The 22,689-nt window shown below is 35.6% G+C and overlaps 1 protein-coding gene across 5 annotated transcripts in view; it reads right to left on the bottom strand.

Annotated features, from left to right (window-relative positions):
* Positions 1-10,783: 10,783 nt before the first annotated feature.
* Sema1b (Semaphorin 1b) overlaps positions 10,784-22,689 on the bottom strand; it is a 49,459-nt gene continuing 37,553 nt past the window's right edge. For all 5 annotated transcript variants that reach the window (XM_067770507.1, XM_067770508.1, XM_067770509.1 and 2 more), the window contains exons 3-8: positions 22,492-22,585; positions 21,875-22,403; positions 21,428-21,569; positions 20,199-21,365; positions 19,627-19,810; positions 10,784-18,442 (exon numbers count right to left, since the gene is read on the bottom strand). In XM_067770507.1, coding sequence (XP_067626608.1) covers positions 18,241-18,442; positions 19,627-19,810; positions 20,199-21,365; positions 21,428-21,569; positions 21,875-22,403; positions 22,492-22,585 — 2,318 coding nt within the window. In that variant the 3' untranslated portion in view covers positions 10,784-18,240. The remainder of the gene's footprint in view (positions 18,443-19,626; positions 19,811-20,198; positions 21,366-21,427; positions 21,570-21,874; positions 22,404-22,491; positions 22,586-22,689) is intronic.

The raw sequence follows: 22,689 nt of genomic DNA, 5'->3' as shown, positions 1-22,689 counted from the left end.
CACCCAGGGAAGTAAGTATTGGCACAAGGCCTTTTTGCGGTTTCACCTAGTTTTGCTTTAGAAAAATAATTATATAAATATATATATAAATAAGATGGACTAAAAATCATATGCTTAAAATGTTTCCCAAAATTTAGAACATGTTTTTGAAATCGGTTTGCATAGTTTTCGTTCATTTAAGTTTTATTTAAAAATAGTGTAAACAAAAAAGGAAGTAGCTGAAACAACTTGCAATTAATTTTTGCTGCTATAATTTTATTCGTATGTGTACACATAGTTCAAACTAGCCTCATTCACAGAACAGATCGAGTACTATTCGTAATATTATTTGATATGAATTATTATTCACTTTTTTTTCAACTATTTGACTTAAATTTATTGCAATAAATGTTGTTAAATGGAAAGTAAAACAGTCTAACAGTTTTTATAAACAATAATTCCACTGCCAGGGCAAAGAAACATTTGGTAATAAAAAATAATTGCTTAAATAGTGTCGTAAGTTTTGTGGGGCAGAATTTTCCATTATGTTTTCATTATCGAACTCTGGCAGAGTACTTATGTTCCGTTGAACTGGTTGCTGGTTTTCGATATCGGGAAGGAAGATCGTGTATGATATGCCATCTTTTTCCTTATAAAATTATGTAGGATACAAGCACTTTGTATAATTGAAATGATTGTTTCGTACTTTTGACATCGTATAGGTGTTGAGAAAACTCCAAATTTTTTTACCATCATCCTGAAACTGCACTCTATGTTCTTCCTACCGCGACTTAGTCTATAATTAAATATGCGCATCTTGTTGACAATGTTTCTTTCCGGATAAGGCCGCATAACATTTTTCCTTAAAGGAAAGGCGTTATCTGCTACGAAAAATTTGGAAACTTATTTCCACTGTCGTCATGCGGTAGTTCCTTTGGGGATGGTAAATTATTGTAACTTTCTAATACTATGTTCAAACAGAAAAATAAATTGAGGCTATTTCGATTTAAATTGAGTGGTGTTCATACAACTCTATTTAGTTTACACAATAGTAATTTGATAGCTGGTTGGCTCATCTCTACAGTAACAACATATCTCTGTTGAGACTGTCAAAATGTGCTTGTTGGTATTAGGTGAATGGAATGGAATGAAAACATAAAACTTTGAAATTTTTGTGTGTCGTAAGAAAATGTGTTCAATGTTTTGGTTTCATTTTGATTTTGCCATCTTCTTTTGACAGTCCCTACTCCAGTGAAATGAAAGGCATAAAATCAGCTGATGAAATGAGCCAACCATATAGTTCAGCCATGCGTAAGTGACGTTTAAATATACTCAATAAACACACTTTACAATGTTGCATTTGCAGGTTGAAACAATTTATTACGCAATTTTTTTTAAATTGGCAATTTATTATTACAATTTATTATATGACAAATTGCGTAATAAATTGCCCAACCAGTATAAATTGCCAATTTGGTGTGTGTTTGAACCTAGTATAACCAACGTCCAAACGTCGAAATTCTAAAATCTCCCCCGTCGCTATTTTGTCTGCAAATCCGCATTCTATTGATGTAAATATCCCGTCGGCATCGCGACAGGCAAGTAATGTTACTGAATGGTAGTTTTTGTAATTGAAATTAGCTGAACCCGAATTTGGATATTTTTGAATTCGCACATGCTTTCCGTCGATAGCTCCTAAGCAATTTGGCAGCTACCATAGATCAGAGAACCATCCCGCAATACTCTTCCAACGCTCCCCATTTGGCAACGTCATATAACAATCTTTTAATGAATTCCATATAGCTTTTGTTGTTTCTTCAACAATTACTCCGATTGTACGTTCTCCTCTTTGAAAATATAAAGCAAGCGCATTGAACGTGCATCCTGTAGCCAGATACCTAAACAAAAAGTTATAAAGAATTTAGACCATGCACATACACAACAACATGTTCGCCACCAACTCAGTAGTGGCCTCAATTCAAAGATACTCATATCTAATGAAAAGCTCCGACTCAGAAAATATTCCTATAACAAATCGAATTTGTCATCAGAACAGTGTTGTTGTAGCAACACCTAATACTAGGATTTTCAACAGAGTTGGACGACAAAGAAATTACTGCTAGAGTTGTTGGTTCTACATTACCGGGGTGATTCTGGATAAGTAAGAATTTACTCTGTAACAATATCGAAGCTGAGCAAGTGACAAGGTGACAAGGAACTCACTGGGAAGTGTTTAATTACCCCAGGTCCCGGAAGGTTTTGGAGGGACTAAGCACTATTGAAAGTACTTTAACCAGATTATGAAAGGCGAGATGGTATCGGGCCCTGGAAATGTGCGTACTTATCTGCAACGTATGGAAATGCGGTTTAAGCCAACTGTGTTTAGAAATATTTGCGGGCCAGCGCGTATTTATCTGCGCGGTTTTCGGTCGGGAAATCTCGAGTTAGAAAATTTCAGAAGCAGCTTGTTTAGCATATCATTTCGATCTTCAACAAGGAGGAGTTCGTGTTATTCAGATGTCATAACCAAACATTCCATAGCAGTTATGAGTGTAGAATTATGGTAGGCCTGCAACTGTATCCAGTGGAGGTTATGTAGATCGGAAGACCATACTGGTGACTCACAAAAAAGATCGGTGGGCCAATTGCGTTCTACATCGTCAAAGGTGTTGCTTTGTACTTTCCCCCAGGTGCTGCAAGCGATTTTGTGTCGCATCTCTACGCAGCAGTTTAAATGGTCTAGGCGGTTATGTGCAATTTAGTGATAACGACGGCTCATAGCTTTCACCACAATCAAATCCAATCGCTCGCTCAACAGTTGAATACAGCAATTGTGTAGGTCAGGGAAACAGACTCTTAGTCCCTACCTCCCTTTGCACCGTTTGCCAGCACAGAATATATACGTTTGCGACATCCGCCTAATGCAGCTCCTGCCATGGACGGTGCCACTTTCCTAGATGTTCTGGTCTCCGCGACGATCTGCACTGCAGACGTGTTCTGGGTATAATGTCACAGAAAAGATCGTGAGAGCGGAAATGGAGGCGGCCTCGAGTTTATCATACACCACTCTGTGCAATATCATATATTTGATCCCGGCATCGACCGCAGGGACAGTGTCTTAGAACGTCAAGGCCTATCAGTCCGGTCAGGCGATGCAAACCTAGAAATCATCAACATCTACATCCCTCCTGCTACCTGTTGCCCCAGTGGATACCGCCCTATTACTCACTGGAAACAATCGCATTATCTTAGGCGATTTCAATGCCCATCACGATCTATAGTATTCAAATTTGCGGGCGGACAGTAGGGGTGAGATGTTGGTGGATCAAATAGAAGAAACGACGTTCTGCACAATAACGGAGACGCCCCCACAGGTATGGTAGGAATCTGTCCCAGGTCGTCGGACATATCAATCGTGAGCGCAGGACTCGTAAACTGCGTCAACTGGCAGCCGATGGTAACATTGGCATCCGACCACCTGCCTATACTTATTTCGCTCGAGCGTTCCGCTGACTTCATCGTCACAGAAAAACGCACTTTCATTAACTTTAAAACAGGAAAGTGGGACGAATACAAATCCTTTACAGACAACCGCTTTGCTGCCCTCCCTATCCCGACTGACGCCCGCCTCGGCTCCTTTAACTCCCGCCGGTAGAATTCCCGAAATTCGGCCCCACTTCCCGGCGGAGGCCGCAAGTTTAGCGAGAGAACGTGACCTTATAAGACAGCTCGATCCCGGCGACCCCCAATTAAGGGATATAAACCAACGCATCAGATTGCTTGTGGATGAACACAAGCGGGCGAGATGGGAGGAGCATTTAAGCGGTTGTAACTTCTCTGCCGCTGTAGGTAAACTTTGCTCCACCGTAAAGTTCCTATCGAATCCGTATAGGCACAATGACAAAGTTTCCATCGCCTTTGGTGATAAAGTGCTGTCGGATGCGAAAAAATGCGCGAGCGCTTTCTGCCGACAATATATAATGCATTCTACGGTCGACAAAGATAGACGGAGGGCCAACAGACACGCACATAAACATAAATTCAGCGCGCCACCAATTACCATCACCGCGAAAGAGGTTGGCGATGACATCGGTCATGCTAAACCATCCAAAGCAGTGGGCTTAAAAGCCTAGGGAAAGAGGGTTTCAAATATTTAGTGCATGTCTTCAACCTGTCTCTTTCCACCTTTGTCATACCCGAATAATGGAAAATGGCCAAGGTGGTCCCGCTACTAAAGCCTGGGAAACCAGCCAACATAGGAGAGTAATATCGCCCGATATCTCTCCTGTCGCCAGTAGCCAAGGCGCTTGAAGCCATTTTGCTCCCCTACTTCAAAGCAAATTTGCAACTAGCCAATCATCAGCATGTCTTCAGAAAACTACACAGCACATCCACCGCGTTAAATGCCATTAGTACTCAAATAAATTGCGGATTAAATCAAAACCCTCATCATCGGACAGTACTCATTGCGTTAGACCTGTCAAAAGCTTTTGATACGGTCAACTATGGCACGTTACTGAAAGACCTGGAAGGGTCTCCCCTTCCTCTAAGTCTTAAAAGGTGGACCGCAAATTATCTGTCTGGTCGGCTAGCATCGGTGCAATTCAGGAATGCAACATCCAAACCAAGAGGAATTAAACAAGGTGTGGAACAGGGTGGTGTCCTATCCCCTATTTTGTTTAACTTGGAGAGCATGCAACCGCAATTGTACCGAAAATCCAGAGGCGTAATAAAATCCTCAAACCTCTTGCCGGCAGCACTTGGGGTAAAGATAAAGAAACGCTCATTACCACTTATAAAGCAATTGGCCGGCCGATTGCATTCTACGCGTCCCCGTTATGGTGGCCAAGCCTAAAGGCTACTCACTGGAAGAATTTACAGGCCTGCCAAAATACCGCCCTCAGAACCGCTACGGGCTGTCGTCTTACGTCCCAGAACACCATATACATATTGAGGCGAGAATACTCCCCATTAGGGAGAGAAATGAAATGATAAAGAAACAGTTTCTGTTGAATACCCAGAAGCCTGGACATCCCAACAGGCGTCTGATTGATGAGGCTACACCGCCCAGGGCTTAAGAGGTAATATCCGTAAGCATTATGAGGAAATAAGGTACCTGAGGACACAGCCATATAAAGCTAAAAAGCACAAACAGGTCCTCAGTGAAATCCACAAAGAGTCGGACCTCTATGCCAGGAATTGCCCGGTGAATCCGGTACTTAAAGAACAATACCCAAAACTAGCAGAAGAGAAACGACCACTGTTAACACAACAACAGGAGAAACGCACTCTGCCTAGGGAAAGGCGCGTCACTCTAGCTCAACTTCGATCTGGATACTGTAACAGGTTAAACTCTTACATATCCAGAATCAACCCCGACATACAAAATGTATGCCCCGCTTGCAATGTGTCCCCACATGACACCAACCATCTCTTTAATTGTAATGTGGAACCAACGCCTCTAACACCCCTTTAATTATGGTCCACCCCTGTCGAAACAGCAAGTTTCCTTGGACTCCCGTTAGAGGATGTTGATGGCGATTTGTGATCGGTCGCAGCTATTAGGTGGGGCGAAACATTACTACAACAACAACAACAACGTTACTGAACCTTTTCCGAAAATGAGGCCCTACACAATTGAATCCCGTACATTGAATGAAACAATGTTATACACATACCTTAATGTTACCATAAGCCGTTCTTCAGGAGGGACACTTTCACGCATATTGGTGTTTTCTTTCTGTATGGAAGCACCAACGAGCATAACCAAATCCTTGAATGTAGCTTTTGACATGCGATAAAATGTCCGGAACTTTGTATCATCCTGAGACAACTCCTTTGCACATACAAACAGTCTACAATTTACATTTTTCTGAATATATGGATGTGCCCAATATTTTCTCTTTGCTTTCTTTTCCTTTCTGCGACGAAGGAAATTTAGCAATACCAATTCTTCGTCGCTAGACATGTTTATGTTGACCGATACAAACAAAAATTGTTATTGAAAACCGTGTGGAATTGAAAATTCTTTTTTTTCTCTTATGCGCGGTGGTGAAAACTTTTGTTTTTAATTTTATACAAAATCAACTTTTGTATAATGGCAATTATACAGCATAAATAAATTTTTGTAGCGACGCTTCTAAGTAGCTACGTATGCAGATCTTGAAGCGTAGAGGAATTGTAGCTACATAAAATATCTTGTACGCGTCTATGACGCGTAGCCTCGTGTGCACCTTGCCTTAGTTAAATTTTAAAGGGCTAATTAATGGTGACTTATAACCATAACCTGATAAAACAGTTGATCGAACCTACCTTATGGAAATCAATGTAATCGATTAATGGTGCCATACAATAACGCTAACGCCATAACCATACCATAGCCAACCAAGTGGTTTTTGGTTTTTCTCCATATCCATAACTTAAAAATATTTGAGTTGGTGAATTTTTTAACTTTTTGTATATTTTATTTATTGTTTTGGATACGTTTTGACTAAGAGACTTAGTTTTTGTGGAATATGTTTGTAATTTTTTGCGTTTTCTTCATTTTTATGAAATTTTCACGATTTTTAGGTTAAAGCACCATTAATCGATCACATTGGAGATGGATATGGATATGGGTATGGTTACGACTAAGGCGTTAGGGTTAAGGAAGTTTAATTTGGTCTTAAGCCCTGGCAAATTTGACGTTTCCATATAAAACAGCTTATCCAACCAACCTTATGGAAATCAATTATTTGAGTTGGTGGATTTGCAACTTTTTGGAGCTTGTTTTTTTTGTTTTAAATACTAAGTTACTTATTATTTGTGAAGTTTTTTCGCAATTTTTCGCATTTTCTTCTTTCTTATAAAATTGTCACATATTTTAGGTTAAGGCAACAGTAACTGATGCCAATTGATATAGATTAGTAAAAATATGATTATGACTATATCAATTTTGCCGGGTCCTTTAAACATATAGATTTTAAAGTTAGTTTAAACTTTCCGACACAATTTTCTATGAGCTATTTATATACTTTTAAACCATATATGTAATACTCGTATATTGCTGCTATAGTTTAGGTACACTCACAAACATTACAGTGCCGATATATTGCCGTTTAAATGTTTTTGTTTTTGTATTCAATAATTGAATGTACCTAGATTTAAAATTTTTCTTGTCAAACTTATGCTGCTACAATCACAAAAATTCTGCAGGCTGTGCTGTTTTGATTTCGAATTCAAAACTCATTGCGAGCATTTTTTATAAGCAATATAGGAGTATTATATATGTATATCTTTTGAAACCACTTTTTTTTTTAACTATAACTATGTTCCAATTATATATATATAATAAATACATAAACAGATACGACATTAGGCATTAATTTATTGTAAACGTGCCAAATTTCTATTGTATCGAAAGTATCAAGTATTATCGGTATACATCGATCGTCAAGAGTATCTATACGCTACCACAAATCAAACACAGATTGCGCATGTAAACAAAAGATCATCTGTTTTTTATGGGCAATTCATACGTCATTTTCCTTTAGCTCTTGTTTTTTAAGCTATTGCATAGATTTTATCGCGGGCTTGGCGACTAAATAAAAAAAACCGTAACGCATATTTGTCAAAAGAGGTTCGAAAAGGTTCGGTGTTAGCAACAGGCCAAATACATAAAATTGGATATATATCATAAAGTTAAAGTTAAAGTGAATGTTAAAGTTAAAGTTAAAGTGCATGTTAAAGTTAAAGTGAAAGTTAAAGTTTAAGTTAAAAATAAAGTTAAATTTAAAGTTAAAGTTAAAGTCAAAGTTAAAGTTAAAGTGAATGTTAAAGTTAAAGTGAAAGCTAAAGTTAAAGTTAAAAATAAAGTCAAAGTTAAGGTTAAAGTTAAAGTTAAATTTAAAGTTAAATATAAAGTTAAAGTAAAAGTTAAAGAGAATGTTAAAGATAAAGTGAAAGTTAAAGTTAAAAATTAAGTTAAAGTTAAAGTTAAAGTGAATGTTAAAGTGAAAGTTAAAGTTAAAGCTAAAGTTAAAAATAAAGTTAAAGTTAAGGTTAAAGTTAAAGTTAAAGTGAATGTTAAAGTGAAAGTTAAAGTTAAAAATAAAGTTAAAGTTGAAGTGAAAGTTAAAGTTAAAGTAAATGTTAAAGTTAAAGTGAAAATTAAATTTAAAGTTAAAAATAAAGTTAAAGTTAAAAATAAAGTTAAAGTTAAAGTTAAAAATAAAATTATAGTTAAAGTCAATATTAACTTCTCATTTATTCAATAAAAGTAAAAAATTTGTTTCCTTATCGGTCACCACGCTTAAAAAGTGTAACTTGAATTAATATCAAAGACAAAACTTGAATCAATATCAAAGAAAACAAAATGTTGCATAAATATTATAATTGCATAAGTTGATAATATGCAATAGCTTTACCGTGGCAGTCCCCGAGTGCCACACGTCTTTTTTTCTCTTTCTTTCATTCGCTCAAGAGGTCAACTGTGACGTAGATGCGCAGAACGAAGTAATTTTGAACTCGAATGCGCATTCTGGGTAGGTGATTTGTGATACGCTTCCAACTTCGCTTTACAGTGATTTCATTGCAGCGACTCAAAGTGACACTCGCAATGTCATCTTTACTCGCAATTACACCTCTCAACAAACAATGGAAAGAAAGTTTCATTGTGAATGATGAATTATCATTCACAATGGAAAGCATGGCGCAACAATACAAGGTGGCAGCATGGAACAGCTGATTATAAACTTTTTTTATTTGATTTGATACATCAACTTACGGCGCAGTACGATTTTGACATTTGTCAATCGAATTTACAAAAACAAAGTACATGGAATTTTTATTTATGTTTGTAGGTATATCACTATGCTGCCACCTTGTATCATTCCGCTATGATGGAAAGTTTCGTTTATGACAGCAGCTATATTGAAACTGAACCGCAAGCAGAATAAAAAGATTTGTGGGTTGATAGTAAGCCTGAATTTTAGAATGTACATTTTTCTTTCATACAATTTATTTGAAAGAAAAGGGGACATCTTAAAACTCCCACTTACCAAATTCATTTCCCGGAAGACTTGTTGGCAGGTTGTCTATATGACTGCCTCGAAATCTAAGGTCGGAAGCGACTTAATGATCGCAATTGATGAAACGCCATGTATGCGATAAACAGATACAATGGGAGTTGTTAGGTTCGGGATGGGCTCCCCTATGGTACACATGTCTCTAGTAATAGGTTTAATGACTCGAGGTAAAAAGGTAGCACTTTCATCACCATTGCGGAAAATGGCGTGGACGTAGCTATTATCCAACTACCGCTTTGATAATAGCGGCGACAAAAAACGGTGTTGAACGAATTTCTACCGCAATGACGGCCGTAATATTTTATGCCCTGCCGCTATATTACGTTACGGTGAACTTCACCGTCTTCTCAGTTTACACATAATTACTTTTACACTACAACAATTTTGAATACATACTCTATCGCTATGAAACGGCCGCTAAATAGCGGCACCGCTTTCGAGGAAACCAAGCCTTAAGGTGATGTTCGAAATTTAGCGGGTTTTTTGGCTAGTTTGTCTTCTTGTCGAAAGTCCATACCTATGTTTTGAAGGCCAAATTAGGAAAATGTCTAAGGCCCGGTTTTTCAGTACAAGTTCAACTCAGTTTTTCAGTTAAACTACGTTTAAACTTATTCTGCAGTTTTTCTGTCTACTTTAAGGGGCCGATCTGCCAGGTTTAAACTCTACTTAACCTATCAGTTATTTGCGTTCGTACGAAATGGCGTCGAATATACCCAACAAGCATTTGGGCTTGAGTACCATTAGAGCTCATGTTGATAACTAAGTATACTTCTAAAATCTCAAGAGTTGTTTCGAACCAGTGGCTCAACTCGAGAATCATAGCGTACTCAGCAAAAGAGGGAACGTTTTATAAAGCAAATATGCTATTAAGTTGGAAGAATGTAATTAACAACTTGTGGTTCTCTAACTGGACTCTAATGTAAGATTCAACGATGTTGATGATGGATCTTCGGTGTGGTAGGCGGAGGACGCTGTCATCACACCACGGCGGCCGCGTATATATTTTATTCTTGATTAATTACGCTTCATTACTGCTATCAACCAGGTGTTCATTGCTCACAATAAACAGCTATCGGTTTTGGTGGAATCACTTTGGAGATTTTTTTCAACTCCACCTCAACTCGATATATAATGTAAGATATCAACTGGAGAAATGGGTTGAATATTCATTTGAGAACTGCAAATTTCTCTAAATCTCTCGAAATTAGGATAATAATTGGCAAATATTAATGACGTTGGAGATCAACTGGAAAACTTTTAATTTTACAAAATTTCTCAAAGGTTGGATAGTGACTGGAGAATGAAGTTGGATATCAACTCGAGAACTATCTGGTTTAAGATTAAGAATAGTTAATAATGATGTTGGATATCACTTACGGAACTAGATATATATTTCGCCGGAGAATTTTTTTCCATGTTGGTGGGTAAACAAAATCCAGCTGTTGCCGTATCTACAAATTATCTAGATAATAAAAAAACCAATGTTGCCGCACAAAACGGCATACCCCAAAACTGTGACTGAAAAACTGCTCAGTAGTTTAACTGGAGTTTAAATTTGACTAGTTTAAGCAAGCTTAGTTTAAGCTTAGCTTAACCAACTATTCAAAAACCGGGCCTAAATTACTTAAAAATGGTCTAGCCAATACTCAGTAGGAGCTGTAGAGTATAATATGTATATGTAAAATATAATGGGAGTAGAAGAAGAGAGGGTTGCTAGCCCTTGGGCAAAGAAAAAACTATTTTTCTTTATTTAAAAAAAAGCACTTTATTCAAATTTTAAGAACAGAAAAAAATCACTTCTAACAACAAGCGAATGGTGAGCGTAAAAACGGTTTTGTTTGATTTTAATGGAAAAAGAAATGCACCGGATCAATAAACGCGTTCTTTTTCTTTCTCTTCGTTAAAAACAACCAAACAAGCCTAACGAACTATTCGCAAGTTGCAAATATGTAATCAAATCAAAAATTTATCACAACATTTTTTTGTTTGTATAAAATGGACATTCTAAAGATTAAGCTCAAATATAAAACATGATAAAGACGCAACGGACATGCTGCGCATGCGAAATTGTTTGTATAAAACTTAATTAACTATTCGCAGACACATATTAAAAATTACATATATTAAAAAATAATTAAGCTATCAAAAACTTTTATGTTTGTTTGTATATTTTACAAAAAACGTTAGAATAGGTTTGATACTTGTATTTTCACTTAATTTCAATTTGTTTATCGGCTTAAACGTCTAACTTAATATCTATCTATTTTATTTTTTATTTGTATGCATGTACTAGCATAGTTGTATAAAATATATTTGTAGTACATAAATAAAAACGGTTTTGTTTGAGGATTGCTATTTATATTTTACGCCTTGCCAACACTGTTTGCCGGCGCCATCTGACGTTTTCAATTGAAAGTTTGACATTTTTAAGCATAACCTTCTTCAGAAAATTTTGACATTTGAGCACAACTTGTGTTGTTTACAGTTACTTAAAAATTGTATCTCGAAAAAATGGAATTAACTCGTGAAAATTTTCGTGAGATGATTTTTTACGACTTTCGACGTGGATTATCAGACAGGAGTGCTTTGAACAACTAACTTCCACTTTTAGTGATGAAGCCCCATTATTTGCCATTGTAAAACGCTGGTATAAAGAATTCCATCATGGCCGCCGTTCGCTCAGGGACGAAAGTCGTGAAGGTGGTCCAAAATCAGTTGTTGTGCAACAAAACATTGACGCTGTGCGCGAACTTATATTGCAAGATCGTCATACGAGTTATCGTGAGATTGAGGCATCCCTGGGCATTACTATGACGAGCATCAATAAGATATTGCATGAACATTTAGCTTTGAAAAAAATTTGTTCGCGTTGGATCCCGCGTAATTTGACAAAAGCTCAATACCTCAATCGGAGTGGAAAAAGTGCTACGAAAATTAGTTTGAACGCATGCAAAAGTGCATTGATTATCATGGAGAATATTTCGAAAAACAATAAAGCCATTTTCGATAATAAATTACTGTCTTTTCATTATTAGGCTCAAAATATAAATAGCAACCCTCGTTTATGGAATACATACATACACGCTCTTATTATTATATTTAAAAAAAATTCCTTAAACGGACGGACTACCTTAAACTAGTATTAAATTATATGTATGTTTGTATATAGTACGCCTGTCGAAGAAAAAAATACATATTTTTTAAATTTGTCAGCATAATTCGATTTATAAGGCTATCCATTCTTTAATAAGGCTATACGTAAAACTTGTATGCCATTTATTTGTTTATACAGGGTGTTGCAAAGTGCGTGTTTTGTACAATCGTAAATACATTTTATATATACATATATATATATATATTTTCAAAACAAAATAACTTTTAATGATTTGTGCTTTTGTAATTTTCCAAATTTTTACATATCCAAACTACATTCAATTTTAAATTGAACTTTTTAAAGGCAACAATTTTTCTATAATAAGTTCCGAATTTTTATAAATGTATAAAGTTTGCTCCTTTTTTAAATTTTTTCTCCTAACTGAACAGCCGTTTTCGCACACCCTGTCTAATCTTTTTTTTCATCATTTCCTTTTAAAAATTCTTATTAAGAATACCAATTCCATTCCTAACTAATTGAGCTTCTTGTACATTTTCGAGTGTTATTTGTTGTTGCAAATTGTTTTAGTCACATATATGTATGGATGTATTACTTGTTTTGAGTCAATATGTATGTATGTATGAGTTATTTTTGAAAATTAATTCGAGTTGAGTTGAAAAAGCAAACTAATGTGTATTAATGAATAAGCGACTGGGTTTTCATCTACTTTGTATAAAATATGCTTGGGAAATAGTCGACCACCAAAGTCACGTTTTTAGCATTGAAACCGAAGCATGGCCGAACCAAACAGGTGACGGCGCGAAATCAGCTGTTTGGTATTTCTTTAATATGATTTGATGCTTCTTCTAGCGCAGTAGGGTTTTGACATTAGTCCATCGAATTAAAAAAAAAAGAGTACATGGAATTTTTATTTATGTTTGTATGTATATCGCCCTAACGCTCCTTGTGCCGAATTATGAAATTTTCTGCTATTTTCAATGTGTGGGTAGCGTGGCAAAAGGAAATACCCCAAACATAATTTTTTTAGAAAATCGATTTAACCGGAGGTTAGCCACCCTGTGTTGGTGAATAGATTGCTATCCTCTAGGTAAAATCTAACTTAACTGGAGATGGTGAAAAGGCCCTTAGTAATATATATCTATAAGTAATCGAAATCCTCGTTTTCTTCATGCAAACTGAAGCTTTAATTGTCATTTAAACGCAAGTTGAAAGTGTCAACAAAAGTCAGCTGTTTTGCGCGAACTTAACTAACTATGGGGAAAGAGGCTCCAAACCAGCAAAAACACTTCTTTGTATCCAAAAGTTTAACTTATCTTCTTTTTGTTTATAACATAATCATTGAAATGATTTCGAAACGGCTGAATTTTTGTGGCACGAAAAGTTTACATACGAGGTTAAAATGGCGCCCAACGTAGGGCTTTGATTAGGCACTACAGCTTCTAAACGACTTTCCATCAGAAAAAAAGCTACATGAGAACAAACTGTCAAAATAAATTTATTGCATAGATGTTGGGGTACGACCATAGTAACTGATCTAACAGTTTACCTGAATTTTACGTATTGGTGGTGGGGTGGTTTCAATGTAACGAAGTAGTTTTGCGACTTCAAAAGAAAGCAATGAAATCTGCTATTGACTTCAGGCAAAAAGTATTGGTCGCATCGCTCAGTCAAGAGAAGAAGTTTAGTAAATTTCTTGCTCTCGTTACCTCTGCCTTATGAGTTCTTTGTGGGCGATAAATTTAGCGTTGTTAAAACGTCTATGAGCCAGAAACTTTCGACTAAAACTACAATGTGCTGCCCAGCTGTTTCTCTGAAGTTATTTGAAAGCAGGCCATTGTCTTTTCTTACCAAAGAGATTAAAGATCTTTGTTTTGAATAAGTTTCTTCATGCTTGAAGAGTCTTTGGCTGATTCCAGGATTTTCATTTTTCTTTCTGAAAGTGTTTCTTGTAAAATATTGAACTATGACAATGTTCCAGATTAAATCAAAATAAATAGGATCCACGATTTTTATCGAACTACCCTAAAAGCAGGCTTAAGTCTATTTACCAGATTCCATGCAAATTTTTGAAGAGCATTGCTACTGATTGAAGGCATTCTGAACATCATCGTCTTTTCTTTAGCACCCATGTTAATGAGAAGCACAAAAAGTTATAAATCTCTCGTTTACAAAGATTTCTATTTTTTTAATGTTGGCAGTGGAACGACCTTAAGATATTCGATGAATAGAATAAAATGGTCTCAAGATTGTTGTTTGTACTTTACGTAGAAGTGGACTCACGCCAAAAAAAAATGAAATACAACAATTAATGTGCTATCGTGATTTATGAAAAATAAGAATGCAAAATTTTGGGTGATTAAGTGAAAGTGGTAGAGCACAATGATGAGATACTTGAATGGAAAAAATGTCTGCTGATGAAAATAATATTTTTTTTTTATATTCATGAATGTCAAGTGCAAGTCGAGTGAATTACGTTTACGAATGTTCGCCTTAGGCCCGGTTTATCAGTAGTTGGTTAAGCTAAGCTTAAACTCTAGTCAAATTTAAACTCCAGTTAAATTGCTGAGCAGTTTTTCCGTCACAGTTTAAGGCCGCCTTTGGGGTTTGCTGTTTTGTGCGGCAACATTGGTTTTTTTATTATCTAGATAATTTGTAGATACGGCAACATCTGGATTTTGTTTACCCAACAAACATGGAAAAAAAATTCTCCGGCGAAATATATATATTGTTTCGGAAGTGATATCGAACATCATTATTTAATTATTCTTAAACTAGATAGTTCTCGAGTTGATATCCAGCTTCATTCTCCAGTCAGTATCCAACCTTTGAGAAATTTTGTAAAATTTAAAGTTTTCCAGTTGATCTCCAACGTCATTAATATTTTCCACTTATTATCCTAATTTGAGAAATTTAGCGCAATTTGCAGTTCTCAAATGAATATTCAACCCATTTCTCCAGTTGATATCTTACATTATATATCGAGTTGAGGTGGAGTTGAAAAAAATCTCCAAGGTGGAACCACCAAAACCAACAGCTGCTTATTGTAAGAATAAACACCTGGTAGATAGCAGTAATGAAGCCTAATTAATCAAGAATAAATTATATAGGCGGCCGCCGTGGTGTGATGATAGCGTGTTCCGTGTACCACACCGAAGATTTTACATCAACATCATGGAATCTTACATTTGAGTCCAGTTAGAGAACCACAAGTTGTTAATTATATTTTTTCAACTTAAGCAATAGCTTATTTTGCTTTATAAAAAGTTCTCTCTTTTGCTAAGTACGCTATGATTCTCGATTTGAGCCACTGTTTCGAAACAACTCTTGAGATTTTAGAAGTATTCCTAGTTATCAACATGAGCTCTAAAGGTACTCAAGCCCAAATGCTTGTTGGGTATATTCGACGCCATTTCGTACGAACGCAAATAACTGATAGGTTAATTAGAGTTTAACCCTGGCAGATTGGCCACTTAAGCTTAGCTTAAACTTCAGAATAAGTTTAAGCGTAGTTTAAACGACAAACTGAGTTGAACTTGTACTGAAAAACCGGGCCTTAGTGAGTTGTGTGTCAGCGCACGCATACAAGACGTTGACATTAGGACAATGGCGAAGCAGACGCAAACTAGCCAAGTACTGAAATAACAATAGTACTAAGTCCAGACCTCGAAACAATAATTGAGCGCATTGTTAATTAAAGTGTATTAAATCTGTTTTTGAAAAGCAGATTTAAGGTAGTTTTATTAATCACAAGTACTAATCTAACTAAATTATTAAGAACGGACTTGTGCAGTTTAATTAAAATATTGATAGTTGTATAATTTTATATTTACTATGATATATATTTATATTTGCCATGAAAATTTATTTGCAAATGTCGACTTATAACTCTTTCCAAAAAGCGGTGCAGTTTTAAGAGAATTTTTGCTGGCAATAAACATAAAAAATACTTCACTTTTTCAAATTGCTGCTGTTTTTAGTTTGTTCGTAAACGTTTCAGTCTAAATACATTAATACTTGTTTGCTTTTGAGAATTTTAATTTAGTTTCTAATATTACTCATTATGTATTAGTATTATTATTATTGAACTTTTGTGCGTGTCGTAATTGTATGTATGTATATCGCATGTATGTATTTGCATTACCAATAATGTTATTTGTCTTGCATTACAGATAGTGTAAAAGCGAAAGTAATTTGATTGACTTTACTAGTAATGTAATTTGATTTACATTACCGATAGTTCAATTTCATCCACATTACCAGTAATGTTATTTGATTTGCATTACAAATAAAACTTTATTGCCTACTGAAAAGGTTTGAGTAAATTGTAAATTTTTATTAATAGTGGTATACTTTTGCATCATCAGTTAAGTTTTTCTGTCCACTTCGACGGCCGAGTGGAACATCTTCGTATTTCGACTGATATTTCGAAAACGCCCGTCAGAATACTATTCACAAACCCCCTATATCAGGATATATTTCGTAACCCAAATTCTGAGATAGTGCGTTTTTAAACAACTTTTAAATTGAGCGTTCTTCGTTTGAGTTCTAAAATAAATAGGGTAATATTCCAAACAGTATTTGATGTTAGCACGCAGGTTTTATTTGAAATGCAAATTAGTAAATTTCGTAAATATTTGTAGATATGTTTGCATGCAGCCAGAGAGAGGGACGGGGATTTATGACTGGCTAATACAAGTTTCAAAGCGTATTGTTCTTGCTGTAACAGCGTCGTGAGTAACAGTAAGGGTTTATTTTAAATTTGAAACTGTGGCACATGTAAACAATGCTCACTATATCCCTTCTCTCCAGCTTAAAATGCATTTTAGCATTTTTACACATTTGTACTTATTTCATTATTTTTGTATTATATACAAATATTAATAAGCCCCAGCATTAACTTCCGCTACGCTTTCATTAAATATAAACTTACAAGTACGTATTTTTTTTAGCTAAACATAATACATATTAGGGCGGAGCGAAATAAAATTAATTTTTTTTGGGTTGGATATGGGATTTATTTTATGAATGGAAAAACGGAAATGTATTTTTATAATTGAACTGAAATAAGTTTTTATTCCAATATGTTAACACTGCATATGTCAAAATTAGTAGTTTAAACTTTTTTTCAAGTGTTTCAGATTTTAGGCCGAGCTTCTCTTGCAGATAAATTTTCACTACCAAGCTTTTCATTGCAGAAATACATTCCGAGTGTTTGGCAAATCTCTGTCGAGGGGCGACCCCGCTTAGAAAAACTTGTTTTCTTATTTAAAACTCGGTAACAAAAAAAATTATAAATAAAACATAAATAAGAATTAGGATACAAAAGAAAAAAAAAACTATGTATGAATTAAAAAAAAAAATAACAGAATTAGCCTGGTTTCATCGGGCCACTTGAGGGCAGTGCGCTGCCACAACGTCCGAGAGTAAAAAAAAAGAAACCTGTTTCTAAATTTTCGATGTTGCTTTGCACGGGAGTTGAGCTGGACCTGTGGCGTGGTAGGCGGAGCACGCTACCATCACACCACGGTGGCCGCCACCCTTTTTAGTGTTATAAAAAAGCGCTGATTTCATACAACATATGTTAAAACTGAAAAGTCAAAATAAAACAAAACGTCGACACCAAAAGAAGGTATGAAAAAAAACTTATTGTTTTAAAAATTTCCCACTTTTTTTCCAAAACTAAAAAAAAACTTTTGTTTTGCTCTGCCCTAATATTCGCCAGACGACTAATAATAAACATAATCATTAAGACTGCCAACAGACTGCTGATTGCATTTATAGACGGTTAACGTTGTTATACACACATGGCGTATGTGTGTCTACCTGTAATGCAAAAACCTCTTTCGTAATATTTGTAATTTCACCTAAACTAAAAACAATCAGTCACAAAACGTCCCTTATCACTCTGCATCCACTAAAAACATTCTCACACGCATGCGCTCTCAAAAAATATGTTCTTAGTATAAGGATAAACAGAAAAAATTAAAATTACTTAGAAACTAAGCTATTTAAAAAAAATTCCACTAGTTTTTTTTTAATTGCAATACAATGCTTTGCAGTGCATTGCAAATAAGACATTAATTATATATATGTACGTTTAACCTTCGTTAACGTGGACGTCTTGCATGGTATTTCCTTTTCAAGATTCTCTGTTGAATTTTTACATTCATGACTGCGATCTTTTTCTAAATCGAGATTCGGTTTTTTCTGATTACTATAATGATTCGGATTCATAAGGAGATTGATGTCTTTGCCGGTATTGTGATGTTTGACTCCAAATTGTCTGTAAGAAAAGAGGAGCAAATGTTAATTTTTTTAGGTTGAACAGATTTTTTTTATTTTCAGCACGTTTTTAATTATAAAAAAAATGTTAAATTGAAAAAAAAAGAAAATTTTGAAAACGCATGGCATGTCACACAGGCCAGTGGCACCCAGCTCAACGCATAATGATTATATCTTCTTCTATCATCATGCAAGCCTCAATACATTTTATTGTTTTAGATATCAAATTTTTTGTGATTTTGGATCTTTTTTTAAAGAAAGTTTATTTATTATTATTTTTATTTTTAAAAATTCGGTAACAAAAAGTTGGTTTCGGCTATTGACCGATTTCCTCCTCCATAAATACCATAATACTGTGGTTTTTCGAAAATGTCGAAAACATAACAAAGGTGTAAAATCGACTGATTACGTCGTCTGTAAGTACAACTTATTATATTAAAATGAGAATGCATGCGTTTTTAATAATCGTTTACTGTTTTAATTGGAAAATAGGTGAGTCTCGTGTGCCTAATGTTAAATTTAAAAACCATTTCGGTATCCCGAGGATTCGAAAAAAACCTGGTTTGACAGCTACATTATAAATTCCTTATAATATGAAGAGTATCCCAATATGTTATGAAAAATCCCGTTTTGTATTCAAATTAGTTCTCAACTTATTTAATTTAATAATAATAATAATTTAGTTAAAAAGTCAGATAGAACTTTTTGCTATTCTAATGGGTATTATTTTTATAAAATTTATCTGATAGAGGTTATTGAAGAGTAATGAAAGTATTATAAGTAAATTAAATAAAAAAAAAATAAATGTAAGGCGCGATAACCTCCGAAGAGATCTAAGGCCGAGCTTCTCTTCCAATTTGCGTCGTGCTCCTCTTGATTTTTCCCTACAAATTGGCCGGACGGGACCTACATTTTTTATGCCGACTCCGAACGGCATCTGCAAGGCAGATGAGTTTTCACTGAGAGCTTTTCATGGCAGAAAAACAATCGGAGCGCTTGCCAGACACTGCCGAGGGGCGACCCCGCTTAGATAAATTTTCTTCTAATTGAAAAATCTTATTTCTAAAATTTTGATGTTGCTTTGCCCGGGAGTTGAACCCAGGGCATACGGTGTGATAGGCGGAGCACGCTACCATCACACCACGGTGGCCGCCGTAAATTACAAACATATTTTATGAAACTTACGAGTTCGAAGTGAAGTGATTACGATGACTTGCGTGAAGTGATGTAGCCTTGCACATGCGCCTAGACGTGTAATGACCCACCATAATGCCCACAACAAATGTGATGAGTGCAAGTGCCCAATACAAATTCTTGCCAGCTACTTTAATTTTTTTCTCATTTATTGTCGCTTGTGAGAGGAAAGGATCTGAAAAATTTAAGATAAAAGATTAAATAATGAATTTTAATTGTGTTTTCTCAATGTGCTTATTTACAAGGTTGTGATGTTGAAAAGAACCTCCATCGCGTCCAAATTTTTAACAATAATTTAATTTAACTTATTTATGTGATTGTTTATTGGTATAATGATTATTTGTGATTTTTTTTTTTTTTGGTTTGAAAAGAACAAAGAAAATTTTTGATAACATCCAAAGCTATCCTGATGAACCCATTGGAAAGTGGGCTGTAGCGACCTTAGAAATATATCTATCAACATAACTATGATGGTTCTTTGTTATTTTCTTTCTTATATTACAACTAAAAAAAATAATAGATTTCTTGAAAAAAAAATCTCCATATATATTTTCAAAACTTACCACTCAATGAATGCATCAACTCATCGGGATCCACAGAGTGTAGCGTAATTTTATTATCATCACTAAAACTATTGAGCAAATAATCATTACTCACACCGGTGCTTGGATCCACATCGCCAACATTATCAGTTGGTACTTCAACAGTAGCTATGCTGCTCTCAGCCACCGTATTACTAGCACCAGCATCAGCTTGCACACCAATTTTTGTATAATGGAACTTTTTGCCTAAATCTTCAACAGCTTGTGGTTGTTGTGCGGTCACCAAATCAATGCCAATACTTGACGTAACTACACCGCTACCAACACCTCCACCAATATGCGGACCATCAGCCATTATAGTGCCACGTGTGTATTTGGGACACAGTGCAGCAGCTGCTTTCTTCGTTGTATTTAAGCTTTGTAAAAATGATTTTGTGCCAAGTTTGATATTCTTAGCAACAAGACTTTTACATTCATGATTTTGTTGATCCCAAGCGCAATTAGGATCTTGCAGACTCAAACAACCCAAACAATCAACAATATGTGCGCAATGATGTAAAGGCACAGTAAGTATACTACCATCGCTTACAATCAACAAACGATTAGATTTAGAGAAAACTACCAGTTCACGTATTGGCACACTCGTCGGTAATACTTGCATTTCTGATATTAAAATCGTTTTTAATTTATCAGCGCCTGTATTGGTGTTCGCCGCCTGCTGTTGACTTGGTGTGGGTATATTAATAAATTTCGTTATACGTCCATCATCTGTGCCCGTATAAACAACATCATAGTATTCACCATTTAATGCCATAATTTGTGCATGAATAGCGATTGTGGTGAGTCGGTGATGTAGATTTACTTTGGTAAGTAATGGACGTCCATATATTGAAGATACAGCGGTTTCCATTAAAGGATGTGTTTTAGCAAAATTTACCGCTATACTGGATAACATGCGTGAATCTTCAACACATTTTCCTGGACGTGGTTCAGGCACTTGTTCATCTTGTATGGGTAACCATTGTGATTGACTATCCTTTTGTGATTTAAAGCTACCCTCAAAAGCATCCATAATATCGTCTACACTGAAAGCGCATACTGCAGAGCCGGGGATGGCATTTACAGACGTCGTAAAAACGGCATAGATAAGTGAGCTTGAACCGCTTTCGACGACAGGCGTTATGGACTCTGTACGAGTTAGGTTAGAGAACATGGAGTGATACATTTTTTAAGTTTAAATTTATACTTACGAATTTCATCAAAATAAAATGGAAATTCGCCAGGTACTGAGCAGTTTAGGCGTGCTTTTAGAAATGAAGTCCAACTCTTGGAGAGCGTATAGGGACCGCCGCGATCATTTTTGCAAACGCGACCAACGCGCGAGTAAATTGTCTGAAAGAAAACAAATGAGATAGAAAGTCACAATGGGAAGAAAAAGTTGTAATCCTTCTAAACTTGAAAGAACATTCAAGTAATTTTATAGTGGAACTAGAATACAAAATATTGAAAACAAACTTGAAATTTTGTTTGCCGGAAAAAAAATTTAGCAGGCAACGCGGATACTAGAATATGTCTAGCTGTTTAGCCAAAAATTGCATGTAGTACGTCCCTTAACTAAAATGAGATAAACCCACTTGACTTACGTTACATTTTGCTGTATAGGTACCCACACTCATGATAAACACAATTTCACTCACCTTTCCAAAATTCATATACTCCATTGATATTTCACGGAAGAAAAACATTACATAACGATCACGCTCCACAGCTCCAACAAAATCTGGTTGGTTCAATTGCTTCAAATCATATTGTTCGGTACGTAAATTCTCACGATAAATCAATGGATCGCTGCCTGAAAAGTCGGCAACTGTAGCGCTATAAAGTTGACCCTCCGCAAAGGCGTAAGTGCTGTTATGTGCCGGACTATACGGACAAAGACCTTGCGCCTCGACATCGCGTACAATCTCATAACGTTGCCCAGAACCGGCAGCGGCGCTCAGTTCACTTGTAGCCGGAGCATAATGACGACAGCGTGGCTTATATGAATTAGTACCACACAATAGCAACTGAGAATTATCGAGGCGTGCAAAAACGCGTATGTAATTGTGGCAATCAGTTTCACGTTTACCCTTCAGTGCACACAATTCACGATCCGCATCAGATGAGAACCATTCCAAGCGACTTATTTCACGTAAGCCATCCAAAGTGATGTTGTACATAATATCTCTGCATGTAGATATGTGGGAGAGAGGAAGAAAGGAGTAAAGAATAAGTAATTGCTATAGAATTGAGGTTAGTGACTTTTGAAACTTACTTAGCTCCCACTAATATTGTGGCATCGTCATAGGCCAAAATTTTAAAACAATCTGTGCTATTACCCAGGAACTTGGCAATGATTTTATCTTGTTCTGTAGTGAATTAGAATATGAATCCAAATTACTTACATATTCATTGATACGTAAAATGAATAAATTTAAAACAGAAACGAATAAGAAATACAAAGTTAGAATTA

The sequence above is a fragment of the Eurosta solidaginis genome, chromosome 3, assembly GCF_040869045.1.
Source record: "Eurosta solidaginis isolate ZX-2024a chromosome 3, ASM4086904v1, whole genome shotgun sequence".
Lineage (NCBI taxonomy): Eukaryota > Metazoa > Arthropoda > Insecta > Diptera > Tephritidae > Eurosta > Eurosta solidaginis.
Note: the sequence above shows the minus strand (reverse complement) of the source record. Positions and strands in the feature narration are given on the sequence as shown.